This window comes from Barbus barbus, assembly GCF_936440315.1.
Source record: "Barbus barbus genome assembly, chromosome: 9".
In the NCBI taxonomy this organism is placed as follows: Eukaryota; Metazoa; Chordata; class Actinopteri; order Cypriniformes; family Cyprinidae; genus Barbus; species Barbus barbus.
The window spans coordinates 20,079,624-20,100,788 of record NC_136737.1 but is presented as its reverse complement, the minus strand read 5'-3'; the positions used below and the strand labels follow the sequence as shown (position 1 = coordinate 20,100,788).

General features: G+C 33.9%; 4 protein-coding genes across 6 annotated transcripts in view; 2 read left to right on the top strand and 2 right to left on the bottom strand.

The window, feature by feature from the left end:
* Window positions 1-327: 327 nt before the first annotated feature.
* slc26a11 (solute carrier family 26 member 11) lies at window positions 328-11,721 on the bottom strand. Of its 2 annotated transcripts, XM_079425594.1 has the most exons (16): window positions 11,533-11,721; window positions 10,292-10,705; window positions 10,018-10,210; window positions 8,190-8,275; window positions 8,006-8,085; window positions 7,784-7,926; window positions 7,531-7,709; window positions 6,064-6,136; window positions 5,930-5,980; window positions 5,792-5,852; window positions 5,648-5,703; window positions 5,431-5,571; window positions 5,231-5,358; window positions 4,431-4,530; window positions 4,213-4,346; window positions 328-986 (listed from the first exon to the last, which is right to left on the bottom strand). In XM_079425594.1, the coding sequence occupies exons 2-16, from the start codon at window positions 10,472-10,474 to the stop codon at window positions 870-872; spliced, it is 1,725 nt and encodes a 574-aa protein (XP_079281720.1). In that variant the 5' UTR covers window positions 10,475-10,705; window positions 11,533-11,721; the 3' UTR covers window positions 328-869. The 2 variants fall into 2 exon arrangements, with proteins under 2 accessions (XP_079281720.1, XP_079281719.1); XM_079425593.1 differs by lacking the exon at window positions 11,533-11,721 and having other exon boundaries at window positions 10,018-10,564.
* Window positions 11,710-16,457, top strand: LOC306875157 (N-sulfoglucosamine sulfohydrolase-like). 2 transcript variants are annotated; one of them, XM_079425595.1, is made up of 7 exons: window positions 11,710-11,916; window positions 12,278-12,438; window positions 12,630-12,735; window positions 13,524-13,855; window positions 13,938-14,019; window positions 14,102-14,305; window positions 15,751-16,457. In XM_079425595.1, exons 1-7 carry the CDS (start codon window positions 11,826-11,828, stop codon window positions 16,308-16,310), a joined length of 1,536 nt encoding a protein of 511 aa, XP_079281721.1. In that variant the 5' UTR covers window positions 11,710-11,825; the 3' UTR covers window positions 16,311-16,457. The 2 variants fall into 2 exon arrangements, with proteins under 2 accessions (XP_079281721.1, XP_079281722.1); XM_079425596.1 differs by having other exon boundaries at window positions 11,728-11,940.
* A 1,016-nt stretch (window positions 16,458-17,473) lies between these two features.
* npb (neuropeptide B) lies at window positions 17,474-19,725 on the top strand. The gene is made up of 2 exons (XM_079425771.1): window positions 17,474-17,795; window positions 18,442-19,725. The coding sequence occupies exons 1-2, from the start codon at window positions 17,526-17,528 to the stop codon at window positions 18,568-18,570; spliced, it is 399 nt and encodes a 132-aa protein (XP_079281897.1). The 5' UTR covers window positions 17,474-17,525; the 3' UTR covers window positions 18,571-19,725.
* The window catches only part of gnav1 (guanine nucleotide binding protein (G protein) alpha v1), a 43,792-nt gene continuing 42,187 nt past the window's right edge, over window positions 19,561-21,165 (bottom strand). The window contains exon 9 of the mRNA XM_079425770.1: window positions 19,561-20,548. Within this exon, the coding sequence (XP_079281896.1) occupies window positions 20,358-20,548 (191 nt within the window). The 3' untranslated portion in view covers window positions 19,561-20,357. The remainder of the gene's footprint in view (window positions 20,549-21,165) is intronic.

Genomic DNA, 21,165 nt, shown 5'->3' with positions numbered 1-21,165 from the left:
TTTAAAAAGTTAAATCATGATGTTTATATGTTTTATGCATATACACAAAAACACTTTAACACACATATTTTAATATATATATATAAATAATGATTTAATAAGAGTCATTCTATGTAATTGTGTATATAACCTTTAATCAGAGGAACTGAATAATACAAATATATTTTTATTTTTATATAGTATTATTACTATTAGATAATATTGCATTATAATTTTACATAATTTATTTACATATGTTAAATATACAAATAAGGTAGCCTATATAAAAATATTATGTGTATGTAACATAAAATCTCTAATTATCCAAGAAAATATTTCAAGCATAGCCATTGTAGATCATATCAAGTTTAATATCAAAAAGACATTTCAGTCTTTTGACATTTGTCAGCGGTCCAAAAGAGTCCAAACATCTGTGTCCTAATGGAACAACTAATAAATGTAAACATACTAAACTTATAAATGTACTACAACAAACTACAGAGAAAGAAAATTATATTGATTAATGTAACTAATATATATATATATTTTACAGACCAGTCTGATTTTTTGTGCTTTTTCACCCAAAATACTTAAGATTTGATTCTTTAGTGTTGAGAATAAGTGCATGTTCATAAAATTACATGGCATTTAATACAAAATAAAAAATACAAAACAAACTACCTAAAAATAGTTTTGAGTGCAAAAGCATAATTTGGTCGTCATGTACACAAACTTTATGTAACGTTGTTCCCCATCAGTTTTCATCAGTCTCTCTTCCTGAGTGCCGATTAGTCAAAGGTGTGCCAGGCGACCAATCATCAGAGGGTTTGAGGTATTCAGGTGCTGATTGGCTCAAAGCCATGTGATCAGTTCTTGCCAGTGAATGGCTGTTAGAATTGTTGTTCGTAGTGATTGATACTTGTCAGAAGTTGCAGAGCCTCTTCTACTCTGTCTGTATGTCTGAAACCAGGAAGATCAGCCGTCAACAACACCTTCAGTACCGACGGCTGAGAGACACACAGAGAGAAGAAACACATTAGAAATAAAATAAACTTTACATTTATACTTTTTTATATACAATAAAATGTATTTCAAATGAATACAATTAGTTTATTAATTACTTACGTACAACTCTTATTTAAATAAAAACTATTTTTATATTTATTACATTTATTTTATATAGTTTTTTTTCCAAACAATAGAATATTCATGATTTGAATCTACTTATAACTTATTTAGATGACTTTATATTTACTTTGTGTGTGTGTGAATGTGACATTTAGTTTTAATATTTAGATTTATTTACATTTAACCAATATTTATAAATGATTTGTATTTAAATATGTTGCTTTTTATCTATTTGTAACCATTTTTGTATATATTAACAAACACATTGAACATTTTTGTATATATAAAAATAATAGTTATAATAACTTTTATAATAATAAAATACACAATATAATGTTCTATATTATATTCTATACACAAAATGTTTTTTCCAAATGTCTGAAACAATCTATGTTCTTAATTACACAATAGAAAATTTAACTGCCTTGTTTAAAAGCTGCAAATGGGTTAAAATAACCATAATTGTTTAAATACATATACAATAAATAATTAATCGCTATTTATAAATGTGCAGTATTTAAATATTATATATGTTTTTAATATTATATACTATATAAGTGGTGGCAAAATTAGCGCGTTAACGCATGCGATTCATTTTTCCAGATTAACGCTTAACGCAATTAACGCAGGGGCGGGGCTAGGGTTTGTGGTGTAGTGCTTAATGCACTTATGTAATTACATATTGACTCCACTAGAGGGCCACCTGGGGTTATGGTGTGGGGTTTTTGGTTGGACTAACATGCTTGAGTGAGTTAGCAGCAGGAGCTGCTCGGTTCTGTTCTGTATTAATAAACATGCAGTTTTGATATATTATTCTCCGTGTATGTAGTCTATCGGATACACTGCACGAGAAGCAGCACTACGGGGTTGGCCTTCCCCTTCACAACTGCTGACTCTGTCTCTTTTTTTCTTGAAAAGAATTGCGTTTATTTAGATGCAGAACGTCTTTATGACCACATCAAACAGGAGACGTATCAGACGCGCGCTCCAACGTCGTCTCCACACCAGGCGTGGAAAAGATACTGTGCTCGTAGCGCGCGCTCTTCAAATACACGCACAAAAGTGCCGGCGCGCGCTGTAGCCTCTATCATTTCATTTCAAACAGCGAAAGAAAATATGTGCATGCAATGTCCCAGTTATGCCGTCAGTTAAGGCATGAAGTTACCAAAAAGGCGATTAAAGCTGCCTTAAATCTGTGTGAATGCATGTGCGTCACATTTAAGAACGTGTCTCTGAAATGGTTTTAAAAACTGTCCTGAGGCACCCCAGCACTGTCTCCCTCATCTAAAACACCCGATTCAACTCGTCCGCTTAGTACAGACTTTAAGACCTGAAGTGGGTCAGAAAAGGTAAAGAGATTTGTTTGAAAATAAGATGCGTGTCAGATCCGCGTCACGTTCAGCAGCAGCAGCTTTTAAAGCAATAGCAGGCAAATAAACTAATAACCAGCTGCTGTGATGTCTATTAATCCAAGAACAAAAGAAAAAACAGGAAATCGATAACTTTTATAGCTTTAAGGGGTTCATCTATTCATTTTCTGTATATTTCTGCTGAAGGGCACAAGTAGCTAAATATGTCATTTATTATAATGGGTTCATGTGAAGATTGTTTTAAGTTCACATAAATTAGAAGTTAAATCTAATAAATGTTCAAATTGATAGCTCTCAATTATACTGTAATGCTGAATGGCTAGTCAATGGTTAAATATTTTATAGAGACATCAGTAGTATTGATATCAGTGATGCTGGCCTTCAATCATAAAAAAGATGCAATTAAAGAAATATTAAAAATATACTGTCTTTGTTGTTTGTACGTTGTACATTTGAAGATTGAATGTGAAATTATTGCAATATAAAAGTATATTTAAAAACTTTAATGTTAGGTGGGATTAATCGCGATTAATTTTAGAAAAATGTGTGATTAATTAAAATATGCGAATAATTTATATATCTCTCTCTATATATATATATACACACACACAAACACACATTAGGACTGTTAATTGATTAAAATATTTATTCCCGATTAATCGCATGATTGTCATGAGTTAACTTGTGATTAATCGCAACTTAATCACACATTTTTATCTGTTCTAAATGTACCTTAAATGAATACTTTTCAAGTTTTTAATACTCTAATCAACATGGGCATGGACAAATATGGATGCTTTATGCAAATGTATGCATATTATTAGTAAAACCATACTCAATATAGAGCATGAAGACTAAACGTTTCAAAGGTCATAGATGTTTTTCAGATAACTTGTTCAAGTCTATTAGACACATGAAAAAAGAAGATAGAAATTCCCATCACTTCTCTTTCTTTGCACTGAGCAGTTTACTTACACAAACCTGTTTACATTTTCGCATGACAGGGCAGCTCAGGAACATGCTGTACATTTAATATTACATTTGTTTCCCTCTCTGTGCCCACATACTGTATTTTGATGAGCCAAATTCTCAATAAAACAGTTTTCATTAATATATTTTACTGTTTCTGTTGTCAGACAATGGAATGAATATGAAATAGTGACTGAAACACGACCCATTAAGACTATATAACCAGCTCTCCCTTACAAGATGTTAATCTGCACAAAAATCCTGATTTATAATTGAGCCACCGTCTGATTAAATCAAATAGGCTACACATAACAAAGACAATAGCTGTGCTGACAAGCTAGGCAATATCTCGTTCATAATCGCAGACGAATCGCCATATTGCGTAGATTGTCAATTTATTGGCGATTTACTACTAATCACGAAACTGGCTTTACTGACTAGATGCACATGATAATCGAATTTGATTGATTGCACAGCCCTAAATATAGTCTGTTAAATGGGTTTCAAATTCCTCAAATAACATATATTCTTAATTATAAAATAAAATATTTATATTTTTAATATAAAAAAATAAATGCCTCTTTAAACCTATGTTTTTTATAATGTAAAAAAGAAACATTACCAATTATATACATATATAATTTAAATAATTAATGAATATACTTCTATTCTAATATGTAAATTATTAGTTTTTATTAAAGCATTGATTACTGAGCTTAATTTTAGAAATAACATGTCAGCTTTGGTGTTAAATTTTAAACACTACCTTCAGTCCAGCGAAGGTCATCGATACTCCTCTCAGCTCGATCTGTTTGAGCAGTTCAGTGAGTTCATGGACGACAGTGAAGTCTATAGAGCTGACGTGAGAACAGTCCAGAACCAGACAGCGCGGAGGAGATGCTGACAGACCACAGACACGAGACCGTGAGCACTCAGTGAAAGCTTGTGTGTGTCTGTGTGTGTGTGTGTGTGCGCGCGTCTCACCGTGAAGAGCGTGTTTGTACACGAGTCTGCTGAGATGCTCCGTCACGGGGAAGTTCAGCCCACTGTCCAGCTCCAGAAGCAGCACACCGTGATCAGACACCTGAACACACACACAAACCTCACTGACTGACTGCTGCTGCTGCATCTTGGTAATTTTACAAACATCACAAATTATTGAGTATTTTATTTCCAAAACGACAGAATAATATTTTAACAGAATCATTAATATAATTCTACTTACGGCAACTGAAATGCATTTAACTTTTTATTTTAATATTTCTTAATCAATAGTTAATCAATGTGTATTATTTATAAAATGTGTATGTATGTGTGTGTGTCTGTGTGTGTACAGAATACAGACTTGGTCCAAAGTCAGAGTTAGAAACATCTTTTTCCAAAATAATTTGAATGTATGCAAATTGTATAATATCCAAGGTACACATTTCTAGTAATTGTGCAGTTAATTCTCATATTGTATTTTCAGAAAGTTTTGGAATATTTGTCAGTATACTGAAACACAGTACTAATAATTTAATTCGAAGGGTTAAAATGACCTGTTAAGATTTTGCTTACATCTAGATTGTAAATATATTTTTTGCTATTTTAATAAAAAAAAAATTCAGAGGTAAATCAACAACAATTAAATTTTGAATGATATTTCAAGTGTAATTTATGAGATTTGTTGTATTTTGCAACAAACAACTGTAAATTTTATAGTGATTTCTACAAGCACACATGCTAAAACGCAAACAGGCCACATCTATCATACTCGGCTATTTCATAAAAAACTTGAAACTCACTTTCACTTTGGGTCTGGCCACGATATACAACAGCATGAATCCAGAAACAACCACACCTCCCAAAATGCCGTATTGCACCTCCCAGAAACTGACCACAAACGTCACCAAGAACGGCAGCAGGTCGAGTCCTGAGGTAAAAAATGCGATTTTCAAGCATACAAAATGTTTCTATAGTTAAAATATGTGCTGTAAAGTCTCACTCTTGACTCTCCAGAGCTGGACTGGCACTCTGAAGTCTATCATGGGACTGACGGCGCAGATGATGATGGCAGCGAGTGACGCTTTAGGGATGTAGAAGAAAAGCGGCATGAGGAACGCCAGCGACAGCAGCACTATCACACCTGCCCAAAAACACACACACCTTCAGACGCAGTCCACATTTTAAATGTCAACCTGATTGCAAAGAGTATGTGTTACCTGTGACGATCCCTCCAGTGGGTGAACACACTCCGGTTTGGGAGTTCACAGCGGTTCTGTCAGAAAACACCACATAAATACACTTCCTTAGCGAAGAGAAAACCAACAGACACTTTAGTATTAGTGTTTAGCTTGCAGACAGACCTTCCGAAGCTGCCTGTGACAGGATACGCTGACACAAACGAGCCCATGATGTTCGTGAGACCTGCAGAAACACTATTATAATGAGAAACGACCGATTTACACTCTGATAAAACATTGTAAAGGAAGAGAATGTCTCACCGATGGCAAAGAGCTCTTGGTTGGCATCTATTCTGTAGTTATTCTTGCTGGCTGCATGGAGAAAGAGTGTTAAATGTGTCTAAACAGCATCTGTGTTGGTATATACAGAAGTAAGGACACTTTGAAGCTCTTACCGAAAGCCTTTGCAATAGCGATGCTCTCTAAGACGCCCATTAAAGGAATAACAGCCAGACCGCCGCCTAAATCCTGAGAAAATACACTTGATTGGTCAGTAATGATCACTATTCTATTAGACTGGCTATTTATAATCTCTCAAATGTCACATATACTTTATTAATACTATAGTTTAATATTCTGAAATGTGGTATTATATGACAGCTCAATTTTCTGGGGTCCAAGTACCACAAGGAGGGGTGCTATTTTAAAATATTTACTATTTTTCTAATATTTATTATTATTAAATATTTTATTATTCTATTAATAGAATAATGACCCTAGTTTTTAGCATTAAGAAATAAAAACAAAAGTATTTTTTGTATTTTAAAGGTTTATACATCTAACATTATTAGTGCATAGAAAAAAAAGTAATTATTTTCGAAACTATATTTAATTATTTTTGGCATTAGTGCAGTGATGGAACAGTTTTTTTTTAATACAGAATATGTATATTATTTTCATAAATATTAAAAATAGCTTACATTTATATTTATAGAAACAACATTTTATCGTTATAATACAATATAATAATTGTTATAATTTAAGTTTTTTCCTACACAATATAAATGTGTTCATACAAAAAAACATATAGCTGTCTTTATATTTAGATAACTTTATCAAAATTTTATTTTATAAATTACATTTAATTTCGCATTTAATAGTGAAAGAATAATACATTTTGGGGTATTTTTTTCCAAACAACTGAATAATAATGATATTTAATTAATATTTCAATATTTAATATTTTGTACACCAATGTTAAATGTTTCAGATGCCTTTAAAAATTTACATTCTTAAGAAAATTACACATAATTGTATTAATATAGTTGTATTGTATAGTTGTGTATTAATATAATATAATTGTATTAATATTGAATTATATCGTCTTTTGAAGACTCTTAGAACAGAATAATCTCGATTATTTGATTATATTACTATACAATTTATTTTTATCATTTTATCTATTTTAATGTATTTAATTTTATTTTCTATACAATATAAACAAACATTATTTTAGGTTTTATTTATAATGAAAATAAAAAAGAAAATAAAGAAAAAATATATAAATATAAAGAAAATATTTTTAATATTTAACTTTTATTTTATTTTTTTAATATATATATATACACACACACACACACACACATATATATATATATATATATATAAATATAATTTTAAATGTGTTTAACTGCCTCAATTTATATTCTTAAGTATGAATTTAAAATGAAATATAATTCTATTATACCATTTTTTTATAACAAATATAATTGATAATTATAAATAAATATATAATTTAATAATGCATTCTTAATATAATTGAGCAGTATTTGATTTTTTCGCAGCTGCTCTTTTTGATGGTGGTCCTTGACATCAAAAACCAAAAACTATGAAAGATTTGTATCAAAAACTACACTACTCGCCTTCATGATGTCACTGAAAGTAATCACCGTGCCATTGGCTACAGTCTCTGAAAGGGGCGGGGCTTTGAAAGGAGGCAGTCCTTTGGCAGTTTTCCCGGTGAGACTGAAGAAATGGTGTCCGGTGACCTCAGCGGAATACGCAACAGCCGTCGCTGCTATGACGACCAGAACGTTCCGGACTGCAACACAAGAAGAAAGTATATAAACATCTGTCGGTCACATTATAGACTCACAAGAGTTTTTGAGCACTCACTAGTAGCTAAACTCCACACCAGCCTGCGGGCAGACCGGGTGAGGAAAGGAGCCTCGTCTTCAGACGAACCCAGAGAATTCTTCATCAGCGTCAACATGACCAGGAAGAACAGACAGCACAGACCCAGAATCACATCTCCGGCTCTGAGAACACAGATGATTGAGATACGCGCTTAGACAAGATGATTTAACACTACAGGAATCAGCAGTTCATTGTGCTCACCTGGCCTCAGGGATCTTGTGGAAGGTGTAGTAAACCTGTAAGAAGAACTGCTGTGGGATCTCCTTCAGACCCAGAATATTCTGCACAAACAAATGAAGCGGATTGACACAACTCTTCACAGATCTTAAAGGACATTTAAGAAACATGCAAATGAAATGAGGAGAGGCGGAGGAGAGACTCTGACCTTGACCTGACCGAAGCCGATGGTGACAGCAGCAGCACAGGTGAAGCCTTTAATTACTGGATATGAGATGAAGTCCAAGAGGAAGCCTAATGAACAAACACAGAGTAAAAATCAACATCAGATCAGCTGATTCAAATTAATAAGGCACATATATACAGTATATATATATATATATATATATATATATATATATATATATATATATATAAGGCATATATATATAAGGGATGTATATATAACAGACACACACACTGAATATATTTTATATATATATATATATATATATATATATATATATATATATCACAAAATATTAAATTGAGCTTTCTTGGATTTATTAATTAATCCAGAAAATATAAATTATCTAGTTAATTTTTTATTTAAAAAGTAATAAAAAAACACCTATAAGTGCATATAATAATATTATTATTATTATTATTATTAATAATAATAACAATAACAGTTATTATAATTTTTATTATTATTATTAAAATTTAATATATTATTATTTATTTATTATTACAAAATTCTCAATTTAGCTTGTTTGGATTATTATTTAATTTATTTAAGAATTAACATTTCATCATAAAAAGTGCTCAAAATGTTGTAACAACAACAATATCAAAAACAATATTTAACAATTTATTAGTATTAGTTCGAAAACAAATGTATTCACCTTTTGGATTAAACTTTTTTTTGTTTATTTATTTGTTTCTATGTTTATTTTATTATGAAGCTACAATATTTAAAAATGGCTCCAACTGTATTAATAATAAGCATTTTTAATACATATTTTATATATCAAATATTAATTGATATATTAATATGTATGAAAATATTAAATTTAGCAAATATTAAATTAAGCTTTTTTGTACTAATATATATATATATATAAAATTATAGAGTGTTTATTTAAAAAAAAAAAACGAAAGTTCGTTTTCAGGAAAATATTTATCTATTATGGTCTAACTCATTCACTACCACAACCTCAGTTGTCACATTTTTAAAACCTGTTGCTACATTTTGGTGTGCGGCTTCACAGACATGTACAGGAAGTTGCACAGGAAGTAATCGAATTAAATAGTTATGTGACAGAAAAAAACCCACAGACTTCCTTTTTTCAAGATGGTCCTGATTTACAAGCAGCTGAGTCAGCTTTCTCTTCTTGGCGGCAACACTTCAGTCATACTTTATGTAAACTTAAAAGTATAATTATACTTACAATGTTAATAAATAATATTTTTTAATAGTACAGTCCACAAAAAAAGATCTTTTTAAAAGTTTACACTTTACAATTGGTGTTGCTACTGTTAACTAAAACTACTTCGAAAAAATGACTAAGACTGAAATTAAATTAAAAGCTATATATAAATACTTAAATATTATTAAAAAGACTATACTATATGACTATCTACCTCAATTTTGTATGAACCACACCAAAATATGGCAAAACATTACCTAAATAATAACATTAAAGGGATAGTTCTTACAAAAATGAAAATTTTGACATTAATTATTCACCCTCGCATCGTTCCAAACCCATAAGACCTTTGTTCAGCTTTCTGACCCTGCATGGACAACAACGCGCCTGTTGTTACATGGACTATTTTAATAATGTCCTTACTACCTCTCTGGGTCTTGAACGAGTCAGTTGCGTTGCTGTCTATGGAGGGTCAGAAAGCTCTCAGATTTCATCAAAAATATCTTAATTTGTGTTCTGAAGATGAATGGAGGTCTTATGGGTTTGGAACGACGTGAGGATGAGTAATTAATGACAGAATTTTCATTTTTAGATGAACTTTCCCTTTAAGCCCATTTTCCATCTCACCCAGTCTCAGCAGAGCCATTCCCGCCTGGATGACGCCGCACAGCAGCGTGAGCACCACCGCAAACACGGGATCTCCACCAATATACGCCGAACACAGCAGAGACATGATGGCGGTCGGGCCCAGCGTGATGTCTTTAGATGTCCCAAATACACAATAGATGAAACCACCCATGAACGCAGAATACAGGCCGTACTGGAAAACAAACAAACACTGTGTCAAGAAAACCCTCCTTAATCTCAGTCTGACTCTGTGGAAGAACATGGATGTTCTTACCTGCACAGGTAAACCGGCCACTTCCGCGTAGGCCAGAGCCTGAGGAACCGCGGTCAAACCCACCGTCAGACCCGCGATCAGGTCCATCTTCAGCCAGGTCAGGTTATACCTGGGAAGCCAGGTGAGTATGGGAAAACAAGAGCGCAGGGCGGCATACCAGCGGATACCCGTCACCCGCTCCATCAGAAGATCCCTGATCTGCTGACCTTCAGCTCCACCAAAATACCATCAGTTAAGGATCATGAAAAGAGCTGTAGTGCTTCATCCAGGATGTTGAACACCACTCAGACGGTGCGGACAAACAAGGACGTGGCAGAGTTCAAGGGAAGGGTGGAGCTAGCAAACTCTTCTGTGTGCTAGTCAAAACCAAAAAGTTTCTTCTTGCTTCTCCATAAGTGTTTTTTGAAAGTACATCTGTGGAGAATTCAACATCACTAGTTAGTAAAACTACAAACATAAACTACAAGACATCATGACTACAAGCTATAAAACACATGATCACGAGATTCAAACATTGCTGATTGTGAAATTACTTGTTCAAACCTGTGAATCATACAGTAATAAAAACATCCTGTTCAGAAACTGTTTTTTTTTTTTTTAAATCAGCATACATTTAAATGGCAGCACAATATATATATATATATATAAAATTAAAACAATATATTTTTTTTTATTATTGTTATTATTATTTGAATTTGCATTACATAAACAAAAAATACAGGTTAATTACTGTAAGGAAATGCAAAGAAAAAAATGGAAATTACAAATTCTAGCATAAATATATTGCTGTTACTAATAATGCATTATTATATTCTGTTTTATTTATGTTTTGCATTCAAGTAACAAGATCTTATTGATTTTATTTATTTATTTTGCATTACAGTAACAAGATGCAAAATGCAAAGAAAAACACACTTAAAGAATTACTAAAATGACTAATGTAAAAAAATAGAAAGACGTCAAAAGAAAGAAAGAAAGAAAGATCGTAATGGGCCTAAAATACAGTTAAAACTGATTAGGTAAGAGTTTTTGACATGAATCATGACATTTTAAAAGGATATCATGATCTGAGAACACAGTGCAATGCAAATCGAGGAAAAACATTTTGAAAAAACATACTAAATACAAGAACAACAATAATAATAATAATAATATGAGTTAGATAATCGTATTTACAAACCGAGCAGAGAGTCGAGATCAATGTTAAGAGGCACAATGTGAATTTAAGTTAAAGATCAAACCTCAGAGATGCCTTTGAGCCTCGCGCTTCATCGGAGTTCAAACACTGCTCTCTTTATTTACATCAAAACATAAATATACAATAATACATTTGCGCAATCAAAGCGACTCGGGCATAAATCGCGGTTTGTTTGACAGACTGAACAACAGCCTTTCAGTCTTGAGGCTTCGCGTCAGCTGATCGCGGTCATGTGACTGACTCACATGGCGGAAGTTTGTCTCGCGGAGTGTAAACAATAAACTCAAGACTTTCCCATTTGCTTTAGTAACATTCCTTGAGGCAAATGACACTAAAATGCCGTTTCTGTTCGCCTGGACGTTGTTGTGTCTTCTGGTTTGTTGTGATATAGGAGAGTGTAGAAGAAGAAATGTGCTTCTCATCATTGGTGTGTAGTAAAACACAATCATGGGTTTGTTGTAAATACTGATTTGACAAAATAACTCATTTATACACTTATGTTTGTGTCGTTATGTTGTATTAAGGTTGTTTTGATGTTTGTAATTGTTGTATTTACGTTGCATTAATGTTGTGTTTATGTTGTTTTGATGTTTGTGTTGTTATGTTGTATTAAGGTTGTTTTGATGTTTGTAATTGTTGTATTTACGTTGTATTAATGTTGTGTTTATGTTGTTTTGATGTTTGTAATTGTTGTATTTACGTTGTATTAATGTTGTGTTTATGTTGTTTTGATGCTTGTATTGTTATGTTGTATTAATGTTGTGTTTATGTTTTGTTGTGAAACACAGCTGATGATGGTGGGTTCGAAACTGATGTCTACAACAACACTGTGGTCCAGACCCCTCATCTCCGGGCTCTTTCTGAGCGCAGTGTGATCTTCAAGAACGCCTTCACCTCCGTCAGCAGCTGCTCACCAAGTCGCTCCACCATCTTGACTGGACTACCACAGGTAACCAGCAGGTTAAAGTCTCTATTTTAGTCCTTTGTTGAGCCTATTCTGAGCCCTGATAATCCCTTTTTAGTCCTCTATTTTAGTCCTTTGTTGAGCCTATTCTGAGCCCTGATAATCCCTTTTTAGTCCTCTATTTTAGTCCTTTGCCGTTGGATAAACTTGCCTTGAACTTTCTTTCTGATCAACAGCACCAGAATGGGATGTACGGTCTCCATCAGGGAGTTCATCACTTTAACTCATTTGATGGAGTGCAGAGTCTTCCTCTTCTCCTGAAACAAGCCAACATTCACACAGGTACGATAAAGATCTGTTAATCTGTGAATATAAAAATGCTCAAAAAATTACTTTTCATATTAATGCACTTCTATGTTTGAGGCCAGATAACAGAAAAAATCTCTACTGATTCACAATTTTGTGACAAATTATTCGTACTACACTTATAAAAAAAAAATCTTTATCATTTGTTTCTGTGTTTAAGGCCAGTTGATAGGACAACTGTGATTGATTTGTACAAATGTATCATATCTGTATGAAGAAAAGCCAATTATTCTTCTGACTCTAAAACAAAAATGTTGCTCATGCATCTTTTGCGGCTGTATTTTAGGTCAGAAGATAGAAGAACTTTCTCCTGAATTTCAAATTTGTATCTATAAAATCTTTTTACGCAATTTTTAAGTTTTTTTGTACGATAATTTTTGTTTATTTCTATTTTTAGACCAGATGACAGTACAGCTATCTTTCTACAGAATGACAGCTTGTTACCAGCTTGGTGTATTTTTTTTCTTTACGAATAGCAAGTTTTTCACACAAATTTAGGAAAGTAGCTAACTATTATGACTGTTGGGATTGTTTCTATATTGAGCCCTGATAATAATCTTTCTACCAAATGACAGATTGGTACCAATGTAGCGCATGAGTACGACAATTTATTTTTCTATGAATTTTAAAGTTTCGTACACATTTTGAACACCTTTTGGCACACATTTTTTGTGCTTGAGAAAACTAGCTCATGATTCGTAACTAAACACTCAAAACAAATTTTGGAGTTTTACATAATTCATGATTGCTCTTTTTTTGGAAAGGTATCATTGGGAAAAAACATGTTGGTCCAGGCCCTGTATACCCGTTTGATTTCGCCTACACAGAAGAGACCAATTCCATTCTTCAGGTGGGTCGAAATATCACCAAGATCAAGCTCCTTGTCCGGAAGTTCTTCCAAAGCCAGAAACAGGAGAGGAGTGAGACAGAAGAGGAACGGCCGTTCTTTCTCTACGTGGCATTCCATGATCCTCACCGTTGCGGCCATTCCCAGCCTCAGTATGGAATGTTCTGTGAGAAGTTTGGGAATGGAGAGACCGGAATGGGGAGAATTCCGGATTGGGAGCCGAAGTATTACTCTCCAGACCAAGTCAAGGTGAGCCGCCTTACTTATAAAGAAAAATTTAAAAGGTCATTAGTTGAATTTCCTAAGCATCAGTCTCTTCATATATGACTAGGTACCATACTTTATTCCGGACACTCCTGCAGCGAGGGCGGATATTGCCGCCCAATACACAACGGTCAGCCGGTTGGACCAAGGTTATATATTTTACAGCATTCACAGTAATATTTAAATATTTGCTTGCATAGATCTTCACAAATTGTCTGCTTGATTTCTAAGGTGTCGGTCTGGTTCTTCAAGAACTACGGGATGCGGGATATGAAAATGACACTCTGGTGATCTACAGCTCGGATAACGGAATTCCGTTTCCCAATGGTCGCACTAACCTGTACAGCTCAGGTGTGAAGGAACCCATGCTGGTCTGCTCACCTGAACAACGGCAGCGTTGGGGGCAGGTTAGCCAGGCTTACGTCAGTCTGCTGGGTAAGACCCAATCAATAGCTTGATTAATTGATATCAGGATGTGCACAGCTCAAAGTCTCTCATGGGCTTGAGTTGTGCTGTAACTGGTTTTAGCCACTAGGTGGTGCTGTACGCCTGTGTTTAAGAAAACACTACACCCTCATGCACTTGTTTCTGTGATGGAGGCCTGAGTATAGAAATACTGTTACTGAATGGCAGATTTAAGAAAACATCTGTACGATAATTATTTGTATCGGAAGCTATTTGTACTACACTTTTTTTTTTTTTTTTTTTACAAATAGCCAAATATTCCTATCACTCTCAAAAACAAAATTTACGATGAAGCTCATTTATATATTTTAGACTAGACGAGTCAACCACTTTCTCCTCAACTACAAATTTTGGGCAATGTAAAACATTTTATACAACAATTTTGTACGATAATGAAATATGCCATATTATTGCTGCACCTTTTTTGTGCTTGTTTCTGTTTTGGGTCTAGATAATTAGATTTGTACAAATCGTAAGTTGTTGGTACGACATAAAAAAATGGCGTCCCTCACTATTGCACATTTTCGCTCTTAATTCTGCATTTAAGACCATATCTTTCTATTTACTGTCAGATTATTGCCAATGTAACAACATTTTTTACGAATCGCTTCATTGTTCGTATGATATTATGAAATGGCATCCCTCATTATTGTGCTAGATTCGGTATAAGGTCACTCAAATTATTGCCAATGACATTATTACCAACGTAGTGTATGTGTACGACAATTTTTTTTTCTTCGAATAGCAAGTTTTTGTACAAATTTAGAAAAACTACATCTCACTATTAAACCATGTGTATGACAATTTCCTTTTCTATAATTCGCAAGTTGTTCGTACTGTATTACAAAATGGCATCCCTCATTATCGCACATTTTCATGCTAGATTCTGTATTTAAGGTCACATTTTTGTATTTACATAAATTATTACCAATATAACATTTTATATTTGTACAGATCATAAGTTGTTCGTACGATATTAAAAAATGTCATCCCTCACTATTACACATTTTCGCAATTGATTCTGTGCCATATCTTTTTATTTACTGTCAGATTATTGTCAATATAATAGCATTTTTTTCTATTTTTATGAATTGCAAGTTGTTCTTACGATATTATAAAATGGCATCCCTCATTATTGCACATTTTCATTCTAGATTCTGCGTTTAAGGTCACATTTAAATTTTTATTGTCAGTGTAACATTTTATATTTGTATGAATTGCAAGTTGTTCATACGATATTTAAAAATGGTGTCCATTATTATTGTACTTTTTCGCACTTGATTCTATGTTTAAGGCCATGTCTTTCTATTTACTCCCAAATTATTGTCAATGAAACAACATTTTCTATTTTTAACAATTAACTTGTGAGTTAATTGTATGACACTGTAAAACAGCATCTCTCACTTTTTCCCCAGACATCACTCCCACCGTAATGGACTGGTTTTCTTTGCCCCATCCATCATACAGTCTCTCAGGGGCTCGTCCGGTTGTGTTGACGGGTCAGTCTCTTCTCCCAGCCCTGATCTCAGAACCGTCCTGGGTCACCGTCTATGCCAGCCAGAGTCTCCACGAGGTCACTATGTTTTACCCAATGCGCTCCATCCATCAGGGACGCTACCGCCTCCTACACAACATGCACTACCGCATGCCCTTCCCTATAGATCAGGACTTCTACGTGTCCCCTACCTTCCAGGATCTGTTAAACCGGACTCAGTCGGGTCAGCCCACAGGCTGGTTTAAGACTCTAAAGGAGTATTACTACCGGGAGAGGTGGGAGCTGTTTGACATCCAGTCAGATCCGATGGAGAGGCGGAACCTAGCTGGTGATCCGGCCTACACCCCGGTTCTGAAGAGCCTGAGGGATCAGCTGCTGAAGTGGCAGTGGCAAACGCAGGATCCGTGGGTGTGTGAGCCGGATGCGGTCCTCGAGACCAAACTGGAACCACAGTGCCGACCACTGTACAATGGACTATGAGTGCCTAAAATCTGAGAGAAAACTGTGTAAACTTTTTATGGTTCAGGTTCACTGCTTAAATGGTTTAATATGAGAACTGTAAGATTATATTTGTAGTTTTGATATTAAAAATGTTAAGAAACATTTTAAATAACAAAAGTCAACATTATCGCATCTCTTTTTTTATATCTCTATTTTATATTGCCTCTTCTTTATTTGAAAATATTTGATCATATTTGATTTGACACTCTATTTTCATTACCATAGACTCATACATGTCTTCTCCCTTCCAAGTTTAATTTTTGAGAGATTGTAGTAAATTATATGATTGAAGTAAATTATATGATTTACTTTATCATATAATGATTTTAATATATTTTTATATACGTCATCTCAAATACCTAAAGAACAACATATCAAAATGATATTTTTGTAGTTTTATTATTTAGTATTATATTTATTTATTATTATAGTATTATTATTATTATTAGCATTACTTTTTGGCTATCAATGTTATGTTATGTAACATTATTGTATAATTCTAATATTTTAATGATAATAGCAGTAATAATAATAAACATTACTTTTAGGCTTCTTAAATCTCATCTCAGATACCTAAGGAACTAGATTTCAAAATATTTTTGCATTGTTTTTCTTATAAACTCAAGTTTGTTATGGCTGCTTGAATTAAAATATTGAAAGTGCTCTCTCATTTAAATGATTTAGAAATTTGTCAACCTGGTTAAACTGTGTGACGTTTATCCAAATGTGTAATTACTGAGAAGTCAATAAGTCAATATTTTAAAGCACTTATTAATGAGACTTAATTTTAAGGTACTACGCAGTTAGATTTCCTATAGCAATTATTTAAAAATAATTGGCTATTGTTATACTTTCGCTCAGGCTTATGTGCGTCTTTACGCACGGGGTTTTCTCTTTTCTAATTTGCGCTGTGACGCCAGAAAGGCGTTTATTGATCAATATAGACAGGTTCGGTGACAGAGAAACAATATTAACCCGCCACACATCACATCCACCTGACGTTAAAGGCTCCCCAGCCGTCTCCAAGCGCGCAAATCAATCCTATTGGCCGGAAATATGAATCATCTAGTGGGGAATGACGAACGAGATCACGACTCCGAGGGGTATATATAAACTCCAGATGTGTGGAGAACATCAATCCAAAAGCTACGAGGCATCATAGATCACTACAGACGCGTTTGGGTCCAGTGCGCAATGGAGAGGTCCGTCAGATCCGTGTTGGTGTTCGTGGCTGTTTCCATCCTCATCTCCAGCCATCCTACAGACGCCTGGTACAAGCAGTCCACCGGGCCGAGCTACTATTCCGTCGGGAGAGCCTCGGGTTTGCTGTCCGGGATCCGGAGGTCGCCGTATGTGCGCAGATCTGAGACAGAATCAGCGCTGGACAGCAGCGAGACCCCCGACGTCTCCAACAGCGTGATGCCCGACTTAAGCAGCAGACAAACTCCAGTTCTTAAAAACATGGTAAATTATATTATATTTGATGAAAAGCATAGGCTATATATTTAAATGTTACTTTATTTAAAAGTTTATAAAAAAAAACTATTAAATTCAAAATATTTTATAAAATTCTAAATTTATTTTTTTTCATAAACATTATATAATGCTTAACAGAGCATTACTCAGTATTCAACAAAGTATTACTAACGATACATTTATAATGCAATACAAATCATACTTGATGTGTATTTAACATTTGAATTACATTAATGTATATTCAAATGCTATATATATATATATATATATATATATATATATATATACACTTGAATGTACATTAACATATATTAATAATGTGCCTAAAAGAAAACAAGAAAAAGTAGCTATAATTTGGTTGCTTTCAGCCTGTGTATATATATATATATATATATATATAATTTTTTATATCTCAATAGAAAAATAGGACGATTTCTGGCACAGAAACTCATATTCAAGTGTTTTACATTATTATTATTTATTTTTTTATCTCAGTCAGATTTAATGTAGACATCTTTGATATCTGATCTTTTTTTGAAAAAAAAAAAAAATTTAAGAACAACGTATGCGTGAATTCAGGCATCAGAACCATAGCATGAACTTTTGAACATTTACTGTGCCGTTTTCCCCGCAGGCCATCTGCGTAAAGGACATTTCTCCAAACGTACAGAGCTGCGAGCTGGTTCAGGACGGTTCAAGCACGTTTCGGTGCAAAGCAGACGTATTTCTCTCGCTCGATTCGCTGGACTGCTTCACCTCCTGAGCGAAACCCGTCTCTCTCCCTCTCCGACCCAAAGTCTCTTCCATTTCAGGAGTATTTACAGCCAAGGCAGTGAGGCGCGCTGTTGACATTGAATGTTTACTTGATTTACCACCAGGGTTGTTCAGCGCGGCTTCCGAAGATATACTTTCCTGCAAAATTTAGTTATATACCAATAATAACCATTTTCATTATGAGTGATATATTATAAATCCATCCACCTTATTTCGCAGCAGCTAAAGTTCTGTGAATGCGCGAGAGATTCGATTCAGTCGCTATAGGTAAACAGCGGGAACTGGAAGAATTTTTTTTTTTAAAGCGAAGTAAACATTAAAACTGTGTATTACGACAGAGCATTACAAACCAGTATGTTCGTAATTACGATAGAGCATTAACATAGTGTGAGAATATATTTAAGTTTGCAATATCAAACAGCATAACAAGCTGCTAAAAAATAATAGTCTTGCACGTTCAAATAAGTTGGACATGGGTTTGTGATACACCAAAAGCCCTTATTCTTCTTAAAATGAAATTTGGTCCTCAAGACATAAAATGTAAAGAGTTTTCAGTTTAGTATATAGCAAAGTGAAGTCAAACCGAAGTCAAGTCACTTCCAGTGTGAACGCACTTCGTTTCAGCTTTATTTTGCAGGAAAATAGATCTTGGAGAGCAATTCTGAGCACCCCTGGTTTACACAATGTGAAGTTCACTGCTTTAAATTTGTAAATGGAAAAATAGGAATTCCACAGAAACAAAACGGAGAGGTATTTTCTGTTCGATCTGTTCTCCTCTGCGCCCACCCATCTCTTGTACCTACATCCAGATGTATTAAACGTTCATAAAAAGTGTTCACTGTTATGAGCAAAAACTTTCAAAGATGTTTTCTTTGTTTTATTAAACTTGAAAGATATACCGTTCATTCTGTGTATGCATGTGTTGTGCATTTGCATTTCATACCATTCATTGTGTGAGAAATCAGCACAAAACAAAATATCAAAAACATGTTCGTTTTTAATGGTTTCTATTCACAGTGGCTTTTTTTGCATTTACTAAAGAGTAACTTGAATTGACCTTGAAAAGTGGCATAACATACAGCATTTAAATGGCAAAAATACATTTTATATCAACCAAATCTCATTAATAAATGGGTTAAGCATCATTTCAAATGTATTTACACAATTTGCTACAGGTATGATTATGCTTCATATAGATGTGTGTGTGCATGTGCGTTTGGCTCACCTTGGTACAATAAAACCATTCCAGATTGAATCACCACACTCAACAGCTATAAAAGTGCTGGATCACAAATAAGTCAAAAGCAAAAGATGATTCATAACACAACAAAAACAACACACTGGACCCTGACAGGGTGTTCAAGCTCTGAATGGACTGTGCTGGACAAAGATTTACACAAGGGGAAAAGGTTATTTTCTAAGTGATGATTGACCATGGTAACGTACACACAGGAAGTGGGGGATGTCGGGTGGAAAATTATGGGATGCTTGGACAAGCAACTTGACCACTCGAAGGACAGCATAATTTATTCTTTAAATCCACATTATACACTTCCACAGCATAATATGTGATTCATATTGGTTTATTATTGCATTTTTATTAGATTTTTATAGTTCGTGTTTAAGCAAAAAGAAAATAAACTGGCATTTATTCAGTTATTGCTTCATGAAAAGTGTGCATTCTGATTAATATCAGAGCATCGTATACAATAAATACCATCAGGATTGTGAAGGGCTCATCCGTGAGTCTTTGAGTTTTTAAAGGAGGAATGATTCTCAAAGCAGAGACACGGCCTCCAGGTTCTCCTTGATGATGGTGTCCATGACGACCTGGAAAACTACCTGTACGTTGGAGGTGTCAGTCGCTGTGGTAAAGTGGTGGTAGATGAGTTTGCTGGGCGTCATGTTGAGAGACACAAACATTGAGGCGATGAACCGGGCGGCATCATCCACGTCACAGTCAGCTCCTACCAACAAAAACACAAGAAAGAAGTGTCTTTATTTGATACTGTAAAAAATAGTTAAATATTATTACAATTGAAAATAACTTTTCTATTTTGAATACATTTTAAAATGGATTTATTTCTGTGATGCAAAGCTGAATTTTCAGCATGTCACGTGATCCTTCAGAAATCATTTTAATATGTGGATTTGCTGCTCAAGAAATATATATTTTCAGTGTTAAAAACTGTTTTTGCTGCTTAATATTTTGTGAAAACTGTGATACATTTTTGCTCAGCATTCTTTGGTGAATGAAAACTTCAAAAGGAACAGCATTCATTTGAAATAGATATCTTTTGTAACAGATTCTTTTATGGTCACTTTTGATCGATTAAATGCATTCATGCTGAATAAAAGTATTAATTTATATTAATTATATTAACAATATTACTATTTGGATATATAAAAGATTTATGTTTTAGATTTAGATTTAGAATTATTATAGGTTGTATCATAAGACAATGAATGCATTACGATTAATGCATTATATACTCCAGAGAAGGTGAAATATCCATATTTTCCTTTGCATGGGTGCAAATGTATTTTCTAGCTATAAATCAATGGCTTCAAAACATATATAAGC